The sequence below is a fragment of the Acomys russatus genome, chromosome 3 (genome assembly GCF_903995435.1).
Source record: "Acomys russatus chromosome 3, mAcoRus1.1, whole genome shotgun sequence".
Taxonomy (NCBI): Eukaryota; Metazoa; Chordata; class Mammalia; order Rodentia; family Muridae; genus Acomys; species Acomys russatus.
Window position 1 is genome coordinate 50312597 of NC_067139.1, and position 17495 is coordinate 50330091.

Sequence of the window (17495 nt, forward strand, 5' to 3'; positions counted from 1 at the left end):
GCATCAGGAATAACCAGTTCTAACTCTGTATTTACTTATGGAGGTAAGGTTTCATGTAACCTTGACCTCAAGTGCTGGGATAATATGTGCAACATCACACCTAGTTTTTAAAAACTACTTTTACGCACACATACATATTAAATGGATGGACTAAACTCCAAAGAGTTAGCTCCAATGATTTTATTTTTTCTCCCATAACTTATATATCCCAGAAAATCTTTCAAGTAGTACAAAAATCACAATGTGATTTCATTCTATTTTTAAGTGAACAATTACAATGAATATACATAGAAAAAAAACATGTCCCCCAATACCTTCAGATGATTAAATGTTTTACATATTATGCGTGAAAAACAAATATGAGAAATAAATTATTCCCCAAGAATCCACATGCATTTGTAACTAAGCAACTTGTTATATATTAACAAAGTGTAAGTAAGCAAAGTAATTTTCTCAGCCAGTTGCTCTTACTTGCAGACTGCAATTTGCAGTTCCAAAGAAAGAATAAATCATTTTATTACTTACGTTAAAAAGTAATCTTATGGGGCCTGGAGAGATGGCTCAGTGGTTAAGAGCACTGACTGCTCTTCCAGAGGTCATGAGTTCAATTCCCAGCAACCACATGGTGGCTCACAACCATCTATAATGTGATCTGATGTGCATTGTATACATAATAAATAAATAAATCTTTTAAAAAAAAAAAAAAAAAAAAAAAGTAATCTTATGAAAAAAATCTTAAAAGAATGACAAATCTAAACTTTTATATAAAAAACAATCAGCCATTTCTACTTTGCACATCTAATCAGTAATAATTTTTATTAACTCATATCAGAAAGCTGAGGGCAAAAAAATGAGCACAAGAAATTAATAATCACCCTGATCGTTAGTGCAGCGTAAGAGAGTCGTGTCAGCCGGCGCTGATTCGGGCCGTTGTTCTTGCTCCCTAGCCTCAGAGAGTCCCTAGCTCAGCTGCTAAAAGTGTGGCTTTCTGAATGTCAAACTATTCATCGAGATTGTCTACATTAGAGCCACTGACAAAAACATCTTAACTTTCTAAAACTATGTAAGTCAAATCAGGAATTCTGTAAAATCATTAATTCATCTAAACAATAGTATTTTATGGAAGTTAATCTTCATATTTGTCTGCAGGAAGATTGCCCAAATGAGTGGGTTGTCTTCCGAGATGCAGTCACACTGGACTGTAGGCAGTGAGGGTCTCCTAATCACACTGTGCTAGATATAGGAAGAATATAGCAATGACAAATATGAGAAGTCACATCAGGAGGTGATGTCCCTGGGACTCTGCCTCTCCATTGCAGCTGTGCAAAATGGTGGAGCAGCTCCCAAATGCTCATTTGCCCAATGCAGTCTCTCCCGCATGGTGTCCACCGCATGGATGTGAGGCCTGGCCTGGAGCTTGATCTACAGCAGTAGTCACACTCTTAAGGAAAACTGACTTTCTTTGTCCCAGCAACTGCCAATAGCCCCTTAGCTAATGGTGGGACTTCATGCTCACCTCCCTACCTCATGCTGGGATGTTGTCAGCGGTGAGCTTGTACAGCAGGTCTTGTGCATACTGTCATTACTGTGAGTTTTATCTGTGAAGCTTCCCTGCTGTGTCTGGAAAACACTCTGCTGATACTCAGTCAGCCACAGTTGGCTCTTACAAACTTTCTGCCCCCTCTTGTTCAGTGATCTCCAAGCCTTGAGGGAAGGGATGTGGTATAGCTCTCCCATTGAGTGCTGAGAACTCTGCAGTGTCCTTTCTCTGCAACTTGACTAGTTGCCACCCCCAGGTTTTATGTAGTCCCAAGGATAGAACCCAGGGCCTTAGGGAGCCTAGGCAAACAACTTACCAACTGTACTTGCCACCACTGAAATTCCTAAAGTAGTAACATCTTTCTACCCAGTGTCTTTATAGAAAATTTGGATAGTTCATTTAAGTACTACAGGGTGTTATATTTTAAAAGTCACATTCCTTCTCAATGTTCACTTCCTTTTTTTTTTTTTTTTTTGACACAGGGTGTCTCTGTGTAGCCTTGGCTGCCTGAAACTCACTCTGTAGACCAGGCTGGCCTTGAACTTACAGAGATCTGCCTGGGATTAAAGGCATGTGCCACCACAGCCGAGCTAATAAAACATTTCAATATCCATAGTGTTTGCATAAAGTAGTGTGTAGTTAATAATAACTTAAAAATAAATTTAAAAATAAATGTGTGTTTGTGGGCTTGGGAAATAGCTCCGTAGGTAAAGTGCTTGCTGCATAAACCTGAGGATCTAAGCTCAGATTCCCAGAACCATGTAAACTACAAAAGTGGTAGCTTGTACCTGTAACCCCAGCGCTTAGCAGCTACACACAGGTAGATCCCAGGGGCCTCTGGCCAGCTAGTCAGGTGCAGATGGTGAGATGCAGCTTAATTAGAGATCCTGTCTCTAAAGTAAGATGGAAAAAGATAGAGGAAGAGATGTAATGTTAGCCTCTGACTTCCAGACATGCACACACACCACACACACAGACACAGAGATGAATGAACTCACATGCTGAACACACACATGTGCACACAATGTATTACTGCTGGGCTAGATAGTGAGTGTTTAGAATTGTGGCGGTTCTAGCCGTTGAGAGGCTGAATGAAGTAGGACAGTGAATTTTAGTCTAATCTGAACTACATAGTGAGACCCCAGCTGAAGAAACAAAGCATGTATTGTTGAATTTTCCGACTGTATCTTGAACATAATAATGCACTTGTATTTGTGTGCAGACGTGTGTGTGTGTGTGTGTGTATGTGTGTGTGTACACACCCACAGACTCATTATGAAAATGTCTAAAGTAAGGCATTGAATGGTTATAAGAGAACTAGGGACCTGAGATAGAAGGGCTATTGTATATATATATAAAATATATAAAATATTACTAAAGGGCTATATATATATATATATATGTATTATGTATGTATGTATGTATGCATGCAGTTTTGTTGCTGTGCCTGGCAATAAAAATGAAGCTGATCATCTTAACCTGACTCTTGACTGACATGTGTGGTAAGGTCTCAGTCTACAGACTCACCTTTAAGTCCCACGAGGAGCTTTTGAGAGACCCTCTAATCTGGAAATCTGAAGAACCTGGCTGGGACATTTTGTATTTGCTTTGGTTTCTCTGCCTTTGACTCTGCTAGGAATTCTGCCTTGCTTCTCAGAAATTTAGCTCACAGCTTGTTCCTGGTTTCTCAGCCTCTTCTCATACTGTTTCCTAACTGGCAAATCCCCGGGAGGGGAAAGGGGTACAATATGCTTCTTCACATTAGTTCATTTTCCCCTTGGAATTCTCTCTCATCCTGTCTCCTTGGTAGCTTCCTATTTTATGTACCCATTCACTGTCCCTCACCCCCTCTGTGTGCATGTGTGTGCACATGTGCAAACATTTTCATAGCTTTTCTTAGCAAAGCCGTGGGCATAACACAAGCTAGTCTGTCACAAACCAGGACAGAAGGTGCTCCCTCCCATTTTAAAGCTATAGTAATCCAATTCATGGACATTTGAAAATAGGTGCTAAATGGTTTCTCAAAATATATAAAATTAAGTTTCTCATAGTTTTGAATTTTCTAAGTGGTGTGGAAATATACTTGATTACTTCTTTCAAGATCTCTGAAAATACATTATTTTGCTTGAAACTAGACTTCTGTACTTTCCTAAACCCTGATTTTAAACATTAATTACAGAGGCAGCTATCATTGTCAGAGAACAGAAGGAAAGAGCTTCTCCAGAGGATAATTGTGGAGCTCGTTGAATTTATATCTCCCAAAACCCCCCGACCGGGAGAACTTGGTGGAAGAGTGTCTGGGTCACTGGCGTGGAGAGTGGCCCGAGGTGAGACGGGTCTAGAGGTACGTGTTCTAGCAAGCAGGCCAAGTTGCACTCTGCTGTCTAAAATCCAAGCTGATAGAAAATCAAAACAACTCTCTTCTTCAAGGTTTTATGAGTGTGAGATAGGGACAGTTATAATATGAAACAAGATTTACATCTCATTTTCTCTTTGATCTAAAAGTAAAATTAGATGCATTTCTAATAATTTGTTGCTTTAGTGGTCAAGGCTTTCAAACTCTTCTTTATTTAGTCTGTAAGAGTTCTTATGCAGCCATTCCTGTTAGTACCCACCTGTATCCCTAGATGTTTTCCCAGCAGGAAAGTTGCAAGTTCTGTGTGGCCACACAGTGAAACTTTTATCAGCATGAAAGGGAAAAGAAGGATGAGAGTGAAGCTCAGCAGGAAAGCACTTGCCAAGCATGTGTGAGGCCCTGGGTTCAGTCCTCAGTACTGAAGGAAGTGCTCTTAAGACACATTTAGTCTGGAAATTGGATGAATAAAATTGGAGCTGACTTGTATAGCTAAAGGCACCAGTGTAGACCCGGGGAAAGCCCATGTGCATTGTTCTGCAATGAGCACTGAGACATAGGGCACTGGATCCCCTCTGCCCTTGGGAGCTTCAAATAGCATTGCTGGTCTATTCAGCAGACATATAATCTAAGAAGCTACATAATGAAAAATGCTTGAAAGGAAAATGACCCATTACAGATTGTCACCAGACAACTCAACAATTCCGAACAAATTAAACTTTGATGTCACTTTTATCTAAATATGCCATTGTTGTCACTCATTTTTCATAGGTCCCAACAGAGTGAATTATCCCCAATAAATTTTGTGTTTGCTTTTTAGTTTATCCGTCATCTGTGACAGGCTGTTAGGAATGTTGGTTTAGCTGTAGAATTACAACAGCCAAGCTCAACAAATAGTTCCAATCATTGCTGACACAGTGCAAGTTAGGAATCTGAATCTAGATGAAGCCATCAAAGGGAGCTCATTTCACTCACAGCTGTGCTCAGCTGAAATCATGGATATTATTTAGGCCTTGATTCCTTTTCTTTGGGGTGAGTGTGCTTCCTCTTACATGGGTGTTCACTGATTAAACTTTAAAAATATGAACTGGGTCATAGAATGAGCTTGTTTTCCCCTTTTTGAAAACTTTGAGACTGTCTCAGTTGCCGGAGACCATCTTAGCGCCATGGATTTAAAAAGAAACCACTGACTCCCACTTTACAAATGGGTGTTCTAAAAGTGAGCATAGGGAAATGTTAACCCTAAAAATATTTGGATCTTAATCTCACAGTCATTTGGAGCAAGAAGAAATATTGCTGATGCTGTTTCCAGAAAGGAATGGTGGCACGTGCCTGTTGTTCCAGCCCCGTGAGACTGTAACAGGAGGATCCCAAGCCTGAGACCAACCTGATCTCAATTTTTAATGAAATATTAATCTTATTACATGTTGCTTTGCTTCTTTGCATACATGCTACATTCAGTGCATATTACTTTTCATTTTGACAATTGGTAATCATTCCAAATATTTCCCCTTGGTTTGTATTAGCATTCTAAAATATCTTTGATGAAACAAGAGAATGTAGGTTGTAGAAATTTATGCCACAGATTCTCAAGGTGCTGAGTCCTCAGTACCACCAAAAGAGGGAGAGGAAGAGGGATAGAGGAAGGAAGAAGATAGGAAGAGAGAGAATGTTAAAATAAAACTTATTAAAATCAAATTCCTAAAAAATAATAACTTATATTCAACTTTTGACAGCACAATATATGTTCTATTAGAGAATTACACTCTCTTTCATATATAGACCGATAACAGACTCTCCGTTTTTCTTTTTTCAAGATAAAGTCTTACAGTGTAGTTCAGGTTGGCCCAAAACTTGTATTCTCCTGCATCAGTTTGCTCCACTACACCCCACTTAGTGTTACTATCTTAAAACATTGACAGTGATACACACACGCACACATACGTTTGTGTTAAATAATTTTATACTGTTCATTGCTTCTTGTACATAGGGAGGATTTTTTTTTTTTTTTTTTTTTTTTTTTTTTACAGATTTTAATATCAAGAGCCTGGAGCTTAATGAAAAAGTGTAGCTCACTGTCCCAATGAAATCATAAGTGGTATATCACAAGCAAATTCAGGACAGCCAAGGCTAAAACTGATGATTCTCAGTGTGGGTGTTTTTGCCTTCTGGTTTTTTGTTTGTTTAGATGTTTGGTTTGGTTTTTCAAGACAGGGTTTCTCTGTGTAACAGCCGTGGCTGTTCTAAACTCATTTTGGAGACCAGGCTGGCTTTGAATTCACAGAGATCCGCCTGCCTCTGCCTCCAGAATGCTGGGATTAACGGTGCACATGTGCCACCATGCCCGGTTCCTACTTCATGCTTTGAGATCACTGTTGTCTGTGTAGAGCATGGATAGAAAAGTTGAGGGTGCAAATCTGGTAGTGACATTTAGTGTTAGCGTCACACATGAAGGTGGAAGAATAGACATGAGAAAGAAATGAATGAGTTTAGGTAGATGTGTGAGTTTTCTATTGCTGGGGTAAAACCATCATGACCAAGATAACTTACAGAAGAAAAGGTTTGTTTGGACATTTAGTTCCAGAAGGAAAGGAGTCTAGCACCATCACGGAGGGGAGTAGGGCAGCAGCAGCAGATAGGTATTGCACTGAAGCAGCAGTTGAGAGCTCACATCTGGATTCCCAAACAGGGAGCAGAGAACTCTGTGAGGACTACAAAGCCTGATCACATGACACATCTCCAACAAGGCTAATTCTTCCCAAATAGTTTCACCAAAAGAGATCAAGTATTCAAACATACGAGTCTATGGGACCCATTCTCAGTCAAAGCACCACAGTACATGGTGAAAATCAATTCTTAAATCACACTTCTTCTCTAGAAATGCCTTGTGTTGTTTCCATATTGTACTCATTACATGCAAGATGTAAAATGTTTTTTGACTTTTCCCTGGTGTGATACATTTTTCCTTTTCAATATGAGTGGATCTCCTACTACTGTATGTAGCATCTCTTTTTGTTTCATTTTCATAATGTTGAATATTCAGTTTCTACTTTTTTTTTTTAAGAGAAAGGAAACTCTGTTCATTCCTTCTGAAAATGAGAAGATTTCTAAGCAGTTTCACCTCCGTTATGATATTGTGAAGGACCGTTACATACGAGTCTCAGACAACAGTGCAATCATTTCTGGATGGGAGAATGGTGTGTGGAAAATGGAATCCATATTCAGAAAAGTTGAGACAGACTGGAACATGGTAATTTAATGCATGAAACTGTTTAGTATTTGTGTCATTGTTTAATCAGATATGTAGAGTGCCTTAATTTTCCAACTGTATATAATGTGAAACTGATGTTGTTTGGCTAATTCTTTAAATGGGAACAGGAAATCATGTTCCCAGTATTTAATCAGAAATGCACTATAGACTTGTGAGCTATGTCATAGAAATACCCACTTTCTTCAGGGTTCAAATGTAATACTTTTTAAATGTTTCACGAGACTTGTACATCTTTGCTTGTATGTATGTGTGTACACTATGTACATGCTTGATACCCACGGAAGTCAGAGGAGGGCGTCTGCTCACCTGGAACTAGAGTTTTGGGATGGATGTGAACCACAGTGTGGGTGCTGGAAATTGAACCCCAATTCTCTGCAGAGCAACAAGTGTTCTTAATTACTGTCTGAGTTTTAGTTCTTTTACCAGAAAAAGGAATCAAGTAGCCAACAACTCTCATGACTGTCTATTGTATAACTATGTAAAAGTGATACCATTTAATTCCTTCATAATCATATTGCCAGCCTACTAAATACTGGTGCTAGGGAGTTTAATGGATTTAGCCCGATGTTCAGAAACTATCTCACAAATGTCATTAGGATGTGAGTATTTGAGCACAAGTATTGGTTATTCCCTGTTGGTGCCCTAAAAAGTTAAAGAAATGAAGGCTGCACTTTGCTCATTCACTTATACATACTGGATTGCACACTATTGTCATGGTACCCATGAGGAGTAAGAGCTTGGAACCACCATAAGTAATCTGTGTTACCCACATGGCAACAACAGATAATACTGTGTTTTTCATTAGTAATGTTGGACGGCAGAGGGTGGGCACATATGCCATGGCAAATGTGTGAAGGTCAAAGAATTACTTTATGGAATTTATTCTCTCCTCTCACCTTTATATGGGTTTCAGAGAGAACACAGGTCAGCAGACTTGCTTGGCAGGTGCCTTTGTCCATATAGCCATCTTGCTGCCTCATGCCCTTGACTGTATTATTGAAAGCTACCCCATAGGGATTAGTTAGCTCATAGGGAGCTTTAAAATTTAACATACAAAAATATTTAAAGGGGGCATTGTTCACTTGTAATACATTGGTTAGATCAAAAAAGTAAGTCATAGAATAAAGGTGCATGTTCATGAGCATCTACCATACAGTAGAAAAAGAGACAGCTAAGGTCTGCTTTCTTTCTTAGATTCACTTGGGAACTTTTCTTTCTATACTTAGCTAGTACTACACTATTACAAGGTTCAGTTTAAATCATACCAAATGGGGGCTGGAAAGCACTTGCTATGCAATCATGATCTCAACACCCATGAAACAAGCTAGACAACCCACACATACCTATAACTCCATCTTTGAGTTGGGCAGAAACTGGAGTATATTTTTAGGGCTTCCTAGTTTCCAACCTAACTAAGAAACAATGAGCCCAGGTTCAGAGAGCAACCTGGCTTCAAAAGAAATAGAGCATGAAAGAAGAGATTGACCACATTCGTACACAGGCACCCACACTCACATGTATGCATACACTCACACATACACATACACACAAAAGCAACCTTTAAAAATAAATAATTGCATTTAATGATAAAGTGTGGGTCCTTTTTACTGAACCACAAATAGGCTATGGGATTATTAAACTTGTAATTTTTCAGTATTTTTACTTAGCTGAAGAAATGCATAAAAACAAAACATAAAACTTACAATTTCTCTGAGTGATGATGGCACACACCTTTAATCCCAGCACTCAGGAGACAGAGGCAGGAGGATCTCTATGAGTTTGAGATCAGTCTTGTCTACAGAATGAGTTCCAGAACATCCAGAGCTACACAAAGAAGCCCAGTCTTGAAAAAGAAAAACAAAACAAAAACTTAGAATGTGCATGTCTGTAATGATTCTGTAGTTGGTAGAAGGGCAGCTTCTGGAAAAGTGTCCTTAGCCTAAAATTTACTAAATAGGAAAGCAGAATGGAATAGAAGTTTTCCCTGCTCAGGGACTAGTCTATACTTGCGAAACTGAAAAAAGCTCATGTTTCTCCCTTGCCAGCTGTGTTGCTAGGGAAAATAATTGTGGAGGAAACGATGATGTGTGGCAGAAGGCGCAGTGCGCTGAGAAGCAGGGCAGCTCTGGCACACTTCTTTGTCTTCTCCACTCGTGTGTTCATCTGCAGATATTTGCTGAGTGCCTGTTGTATCCAGGTCTGTTCTCAGCTATATGAATGAATACAAATTCCTTCTCTCACCGTCTAACCGAGAAAACATAAACAGCCATCTTAACCACCATGCAGAGTGCTATAATAAGGATATCAGTGCATTGCTATGGAAACGCTGAGGTAATTAGCTGGCTGTGGGAGTTGGGCAGATCTCCACAGAACAGGCAGTATTTGAGCTGGACACTGAAAGATGAGTAGGTGTTCATCAAAACAGCAGGCATACATGGCCTGTTTTGATGCACGGATCAAAATAGAACATTGTACTCAGAAAGGGCACATTGTATGAGGAGTAATGATGTGAATGAGTTGCAAAGGCCTTTAAACAGAAAGTGGATATGCCTGTGTGAGACCTGGTTTGATTTAGACTAGAATAAGGCACAACATTTTGTTGAATGAATCAGTTTCTAGCTATAGGATTTAGTGTTAAATCAATACTAGAATCTTGGAGAGAGGAGGAAGGGAAGAATTGGAGGGAGAGAGGGAAGAAGAGACAGAGGAGGAGTGGAAAAGAGAGGAGAAGAGAAAGGAGGGGAAAAGAGAGGACAGAGGAGCAATTATCATTAAACCTCATCGCTCCCATTTAGAGACAGTAACCATCTTTAGTTGTTTTCCAGCTCTCTTATGTAATAGGCCAATTCCCAGCACTCCTTTAAAGTTCAGTGACATCCCACACATCAAATAACACGCAACCTGTTCTCCCAGTAGTAGAGACTCTGACCTGTAAGGGCCATACAGACTTACTGAGGTTTCTAGTTTCCAATACATTGTTCAGTAATTTTTGAATTGAAAAAAACATACAAGTTGAACCAAGAAGACTAGTCCACTCTTTGGAAGGCAAGTGATAGCACCCCACCTTTAAAATCAAGGCGAATGGCAGCCTAGCTCGTCCCCCACATCTGCATGGTCCCTAGTAATAAGCATGTACTCTACTCTATGCCGGAGAACTGCTTGCTGCATTTCAGTTGCTCCTCAGAAGTCATCCTTGCTGTTTGTCCAGCGTCATCTGTGCTGTGCTTTGCAACTGTCCTATCCCTCTGCCTTTTCCTCAGAACCTCCTTTATTTTCCTTCTGACTGACTTTTTTTTTTTTTTTTGGTGTTTTTGAGACAGGGTTTCTCTGTGTAACCTTGGCTATCCTGCACTTGCTTTGTAGACCAGGCTGGCCTCGAACTCACAGCGATCCGCCTGCCTCTGCCTCTTGAGTGCTGGGATTAAAGGCATGTGCCACCACACTAGGCTCTGACTGACATCTTGTCCTCAGAACTTGCTTTAATGTCCAGTCACAGTGAACTGAATACATTTTGCCTCCTGTAGATTCCTTTCACTATGTACCGTGCACCTTGCGTTCACAGTTACTCAGCAACTGTGTGTAAGCATAGACTTGCTCTTCTGGGTGTCTGTGGGGTGAATGAGGAACTTAGAGTGGACCTCAGCAGTCCAAGCTGAAGAAGTACTTCAGCCATCACTAAAAGCCAGACTCCAGGAAGTCACAGCAGCGCAACACAGCAACCACAGCGTGCCTAACAAGGACCTTTTCATTCTTCATAAACACTCAAGGAGGCAGACAAGCAAATGTTTCTGCCCTGAAGCTAGTTCCTTTTGTGCATTTCCTGACTCGTACATCTCACACACAGTCTGTAGATGCATTGATCTGTATGCAGATGCTAAAAAGGGCTGGGATTGGTTGCCAGAGAAAAGTTCAATGGTTTCTGATTTCCCCAGCATTTCTGCTAAAGCCAGACAACAGCTCTTATCTCCTCTGTAGACCCTAGAGTACATACAAATCTGTACAAGTAACTGAAACCTATAAATTAAAAAACCCAGCCGGGTGCAGCAGCTCACACCTGTAATCAGCACTCAGGGAGGCAGAGGCAGGCAAATCTCTGAGTGTGAGGCTAGCCTGGTCTACAAAGCTACAAAGTGAGTCCAAGATAGCCAAGGCTACACAAAGAAACCCTGTCTCAAAAAAAATAAAAATAAAAACCTAGTAAGGAAAAACTGGTCTGTGAGTTAGGAAGTTAAAAACAACCTTCCAGGAGCTGGAAAGAATGCTCAGAGGTTAGGAACATATAGTAGTCTTGTAGAGGATGCAAACTCGGTTCCCAGCATCTATACCAGGTGGCTCACCTGTAACTCTAGCTCCAGGGGACCCAAATCCCACTTCTGGCCTCTGTCAACACACACACACACACACACACACACACACACACACACACACACACAGAATTTTAAAAGTAAAAAATCTTTAAAAATCAACAATTATTAAAAAAAAAAAAAAAAAAAAAATACTAGACAGCCAGGCCTGGTGGCTCATGTGTTTAATCCCAGCACTCAGGAGGCAGAGGCAGGTGGATCTCTGTGAGTTCGAGGCCAGCCAGAACTACACAGAGAAACCCTGTCTCCAAAAACAAAAGAAACAAACAACTAGACAACTAGATATTTGTGAGCTTAAAAATGTTTTCCTTCCTAAATAGGCTAGAATTACTTGTCCTGTTGGTGTTTATTATTCACAAGTATTACCATAATCAAAAGTCTTTATATAAATCCTATTATTTTAGTGCATTTCAAGTTACCAAACTAAATATTCTTACCATGTCTAAAAGTATCATTTCGTCATTTAATTGGGTAAAAATATTATGGACAGAATATATTATATGAAAAAATATAGGAATTATTAATATAAATAGGTTCTAGTTTGTGTCCATATTATATTACTTTAGCATAAATGCCTTTTATTTGCTCACAGGGTGTGTGAGGGTTTTTTAGGCATTGATGAATTAAAAATATGAACCCTAATGTATCTTAAGTTTCTATGGTTTTAATAGCTACTACCTTTAAGACTAAGAAAAAATTAAACGTATAACCAAGTAGTTCTTTCAAGGCATGTTCAGCAGGTTTTAAAACCTTTAGGATACACTAAAAGCTACAGTTGTGACCCAGACCCTCTCAGTAAATCAAGGTAGTTCTTAAAGTAATCTAGTAATTTGAAGTTAACTTGACTTTAAATGATTATGCTTTATGCTTGTAGTTTAGGGGAAACATGACTAATGAGCTCCAAAAATACTCTGGGTGTACTTAGAAATGTATACCGAGACATAAATGTCTATTTCTTCTTCACTGCTTTCTCCTAGACCTACTTCTTTCCAGCTGTCCTTCTTCTGGTAGCCCCTTCATCTGACTCGTCTGCCCTACGTGACAGCCTTTAGTAGCCGCTGCCTTAAAGGGGTGTTCAAGCTGTGACTGATCCTGAAATGGAGAGCCAGGAGTTTAAAATGATTGAGACCAGTGACTCCCAGGGCACACGGTGCCATCACAGAGTCCCAGGTTCTCCTCATAGGTAGCTATAAGAAGAACGTAAAATAGGAAATGTTGAGCACCAGAGAGGGTGTTATAGTGAGATTGTCCTGACTGGAGTGGAACACTCAACAGCTCCATACAACCAAGCTTATAAACAGAAAGCAATAGGTGACTGTAGGTGTCTAGGCTGGGGGAGGGAAGTTTGTTTTGAGGCAGGGTTTCACTGTCTAGCTATGGTTGGCCTAAAACTTGCTGTGGAGATTCAACTGGCCTTAAATGCAGAGATCTGCCAGTCTCTGCCTCTTCCTTTTTTTTTTTTTTAAGGACTTATTATTTTTTAAATTATGTGTATGTGTCTAGGTAGGCAAGTAGAGGCTCCTGTGGCAGTGAGGCCAAAAAAGGGAGTCAGATCTGCAGCTAGAGATACAGGAGGTTGTGAGCCACCTCATGGCAGTGCTAAGAATGAAATTCAGGTCCTCTGTAAGAACAAGACAGTCTTTAATACCTGCGCCATCTCTCCAGCCCCTAAGGCCATCTTCTTAGAGCAAGACTGTTCAGTAGATACAGTATCTCTAATTTCTAACTCTGATAACATTTCAAAAAAAATAAGCAAAACTGTAAAAATAAAAATAATATAAAATTAAATTAAAAATGAGCCAGGCATGGTGAGTGGCTCACGCCCTTAATCCCAGCATTCGGGTGTCAGAGGCAGGTAGATCACTGTGAGCTCAAGGCCAGCCTCGTCTACAAAGTGCAAAGTGACTCCAGGACAGCCAAGGCTACACAGAGAAACCCTATCTTGAAAAACCAAAAAAAAAAAAAAGGAAAGAAAGAAAATGAAAATACAAACATAAAAATGAAAAATTAATAAAATAATAGAAAATATTTAAAAATTTTAAAAAGACGAAAAACAAAATAATGAGTATTGTCCTCACTAGGGTTTCTATTGCTGTGATAAAACATTGCCAGGACAGCTTGGGGAGGAAAGGGTATTTTATCTTACTTCTTTGTAGTCCATCTGAGGGAAGTCAGCAGGAACTCTAGAGCACCCATGGAGGGTGCTGCTCACTAGCTTGTTCCTCACAGCTACTTCTGTTTGTTCTTACACAACAAAGGACTACATGTCTGAGCACAGGCCCTCCCACACCATCTAATCATGTATATGTTTTCTAACCAGTTTGTTTTGTAGCTTTAGCTGAAAGTGTCCCACCCCCTTTTTAACAAATGAAATTATCTAGCATTCATATTTTTCATACAATGAACTTAAATTGCTAAAAAGTGAACTGCTTCTCTGCTTTTCAGGTGAGATATATTTAAGGCCAGAGATATTTCTTGATACTTGATTTTTCTAGTGGGTTTCGTTTTTTGTTTGTTTGTTTAACTAACAGGTGCTGTGTTTATATATGTCAGTTTCAGTCCTATCATAGTTGTAACCACTGGTAGCCTGGAGTATCTGGTTCTGAGACTGATTCTATAATTGAGTTTTGTATTCACCATATCCCAGTCATGCCTCATCTATAATGTGCCCTGAATGCAGCTTCATTTTCCAGACACTTTGTTGTAGAATAAATTTTTCATCATTAGCCACAGCTCTGTCGTATTTTTCTCTATAAACATACAGTGTTAGTACCACTGTCTCATCTTACACTCAGCAACATTTCCTACTGGTAAGTGTTGTTTTCAGCCCCTTGCATGTTAATGTAAACCTTAAGTATGTTGTCGAATATGAACTAAGGGCTATAGAATCACATATTTTTGTTTATATTCTACTTCCATTTGCAGTATTCAGGAAGGATAATTTTCTCAATTAAGATTCCCTCTTCCCAAGTAGATCTAGGTTTTAATCAGTCTAGCAAAAACAAGTCCATATGAGAAAAATAAAGTGAGGAAGATGCTAGTAGTGGTTATTTTTACCTGATGATAGAGACTAGAGTACAAAATAGTACATACAGTAGATAGTTCCATAGTATGTGTGTTTCATATGGTCCTTTCAACCATTTGCCCCACATCTAAAGAGTGTCAGTTGTGTTTCTAAGTGAACCAGTCTAATTTGAATATCTGCCCATCTGTGTATATTATATAATTACTTTTAACTCACACACCCCAATCCAGAGCCCATACCCTAGTGTCCCTTTGATGTGGTTTCCTTAGACAAAAACACAAGAGATAATTACATTGAAGTAAGGAAAGTTTGGCCAGGTCAGGCATGATGAAATCTTGAAGGACCTTGGAAGTTGACAGATTTAAGGCAAGATTCTGATATCTGAGGCACATAATAGACTGGAGGAGTGGTACATAAGAACTCAAATCTGATGAGAGTGGTTCTAATGGAACAGGGTTAGGCAGAGCAGGAACAGCAGATGTTATACTGCATGGCCAGTGCAGCATACTGAGAAAGGGGTCTTTTTCAAACAGACATACAGAGGTATTACAAGAGTACAGACAAGTGCATAACAGTGAGATTCCTAGAGTCAGGCCAACTGAGGAGTTAGCCTACAGAGGACGCAGGGACATGGCTCAGGTTCATGACACACATGGAAAGCTGCTTGTGACAGCGATATACTGGAAACAGCCAGTAGACCCGAGTGCCTTAAGCTATGGCTGTTTTAAAGTGGGAGGGAGAGTGCACTGGAAAGGCAGCCTGTATGTTGCTTCTGCAGCCCTTAGTGGTGCCTGAGCTGTGCCATGCCCACTGCAAGGCTGTGGCCACACCACAGGCAAGTATGAAAAGCCCAGCTGAAGAGGTGAGTCACGGGTGTCAGTCTCTGGAAGGGCAGGTCATGTCCAGCATTGTTACTCTCAATGCTTGCCTTAAATAGTGAGCTTCTAAGCAGACTATAGTTTGGGGGATACGCACTGTCATAACTTCCTACATACAAAAAGATGCTGCAGGAGAAGTTGCTAATGGCAAGAAAAATGATAGCAGTAAGAATCTTTTTAGTGGAGAAAATTTCATTTTTAATTATTGTTGGCTCAAGGTATCCTACAATGATAAGACTCTAAATTTAGTTTTTTACAGTTTGATTTCTTCTGAAAAATTCTCTCACTTGTCCTGACTTTCTAGGTGTATTTGGCCCGAAAAGAAGGATCATCTTTCGCTTATATTTCCTGGAAGTTTGAGTGTGGGTCGGCTGGCCTAAAAATAGATAACGTTTCCGTCAGAACAAGTAGCCAAAGCTTTGAGACTGGATCAGTGAGGTGGAGACTGCGTTGTGATACAGCCCAAGTCAGCCTGCTGGGAGGTAGGTGCCAACCAGAGTGTTTATCAGGAAGTGCCTGTTGGCCTGCCACTTGTGGGCTGCATGTATTTAATTGACATGTACCAAAGAGTAGCACATATAGCTGATAATATTTTATTTGATGTAATTTTGAATTGGGTTGTTGAGGATGTGTGTGTGTGTGTGTGTGTGTGTGTGTGTGTGTGTAAACAAATATAGAAAGAAGATAAATATATATATGTAATGTATTTAAGGGTTGATTTTCAGTCCTATAAGAGGTGCCTTTGAAATGTCTCTCTATGCTTTTCAGATTACAAAAACTCAAGTGTAAATTCTTTTTCCCCCCCCTCCAACAGATAAAAATCTTCGTTCCTATAATGATTTTTCTGGTGCCACAGAAGTTACATTGGAAGCAGAGTTAAGCAGAGGAGATGGAGGCGTTGCTTGGCAACATACCCAGCTGTTTAGACAAAGCTTAGATGACCATGGAGAAAATGGCTTGGAGATAATTATAAATTTCAGTGACCTCTGAAAGCCTGAACTTCAGGGAAAAGCTGGCCCTAATCAAGGACCTGCCATGGCCTCCAAAAGTGTATTAACTCAGTGTGTGTCTGGTTGGCAGTTCACCCTGTCCAACAGGTTTCTTTTACTGGATATACATCATGTAATCTTCATTAAAGTATATCTTCACAGTGTAGACCATAAGAGATTTTCAATTAAATACTCACTTCTTCCTGTGACTAGAATTTGGCACAAGATATTTGTAAAAGAAAATGATGGTGTTCATGATTAAATGCTGTTCATGACTGTGATAAAATCTGGGGCTACTAGTTACTAAACATTTTCTGATTAGATTTTCCAAACATTCTTAATTTTGAAGAACTATCAAAGTCAAGTATCTCTTGGGTTATATGATGCATGAAGAATTTTATTATTGTAAATATATGGACAGTTAAAAAATAAAATGGATTATTTTGCTTTACACCTTTTCAGTGCTTACCTTGTCTAAAAACAGGCTTTCCTGGTGAACATTGAAAACTACATCAGTATACACCAGTTATGAAAACATTTATCACTAACAGCTTAAATTCAAAGATGCATTGCAAATTCTCTAATGTATGGGAACTTGGATGTTCTTTACCTTTGAGTCATAAGCTACCTCATTGAATAAAATATTCTTGGCTTTGAAACTATATTGTACGACAAAGTTAAGTGATAGGAATGAGATATGAAGCCGTTAAACAGAAGGTACATGTTTGACTTATGCCTTGATATACTGTAGAATAGACCACTGTAGTTTAAGTTGCATGGATCTGTTTCTAGCTATAGGACTTAATACCAAATCAATAAAAATCTTAGTCTTATAGAGTGAAAGAGTATGGGCATGGTATCTCATGCCTTTAATCCCAGGACTCGGGAGGCAGAGGCAGGTGAATTGCTGTGAGTTCAAGGCCACCTTGTGAGCAAAGTGAGTCCAAGACAGCCAAGGCTACACAGAGAAATCCTGTCTCGGCGGGGGCGGGTGGGGGAGTAAAAATTGTAATTAAACTTCATCTTTCCCATTGTATTTCTCTTTTTTCTTATAAATATCTTCTAGCATAACCAT

At 39.6% G+C, this 17495-nt stretch overlaps 1 protein-coding gene across 1 annotated transcript in view; it reads left to right on the forward strand.

Annotated features, from left to right (window-relative positions):
• Ngly1 (N-glycanase 1) overlaps window positions 1-16698 on the forward strand; it is a 48957-nt gene extending 32259 nt beyond the window's left edge. The window contains exons 9-12 of the mRNA XM_051140065.1: window positions 3720-3884; window positions 6958-7143; window positions 15736-15913; window positions 16246-16698. Of these exons, the coding sequence (XP_050996022.1) occupies window positions 3720-3884; window positions 6958-7143; window positions 15736-15913; window positions 16246-16421 (705 nt within the window). The 3' untranslated portion in view covers window positions 16422-16698. The remainder of the gene's footprint in view (window positions 1-3719; window positions 3885-6957; window positions 7144-15735; window positions 15914-16245) is intronic.
• The last annotated feature ends 797 nt before the right edge of the window (window positions 16699-17495 follow it).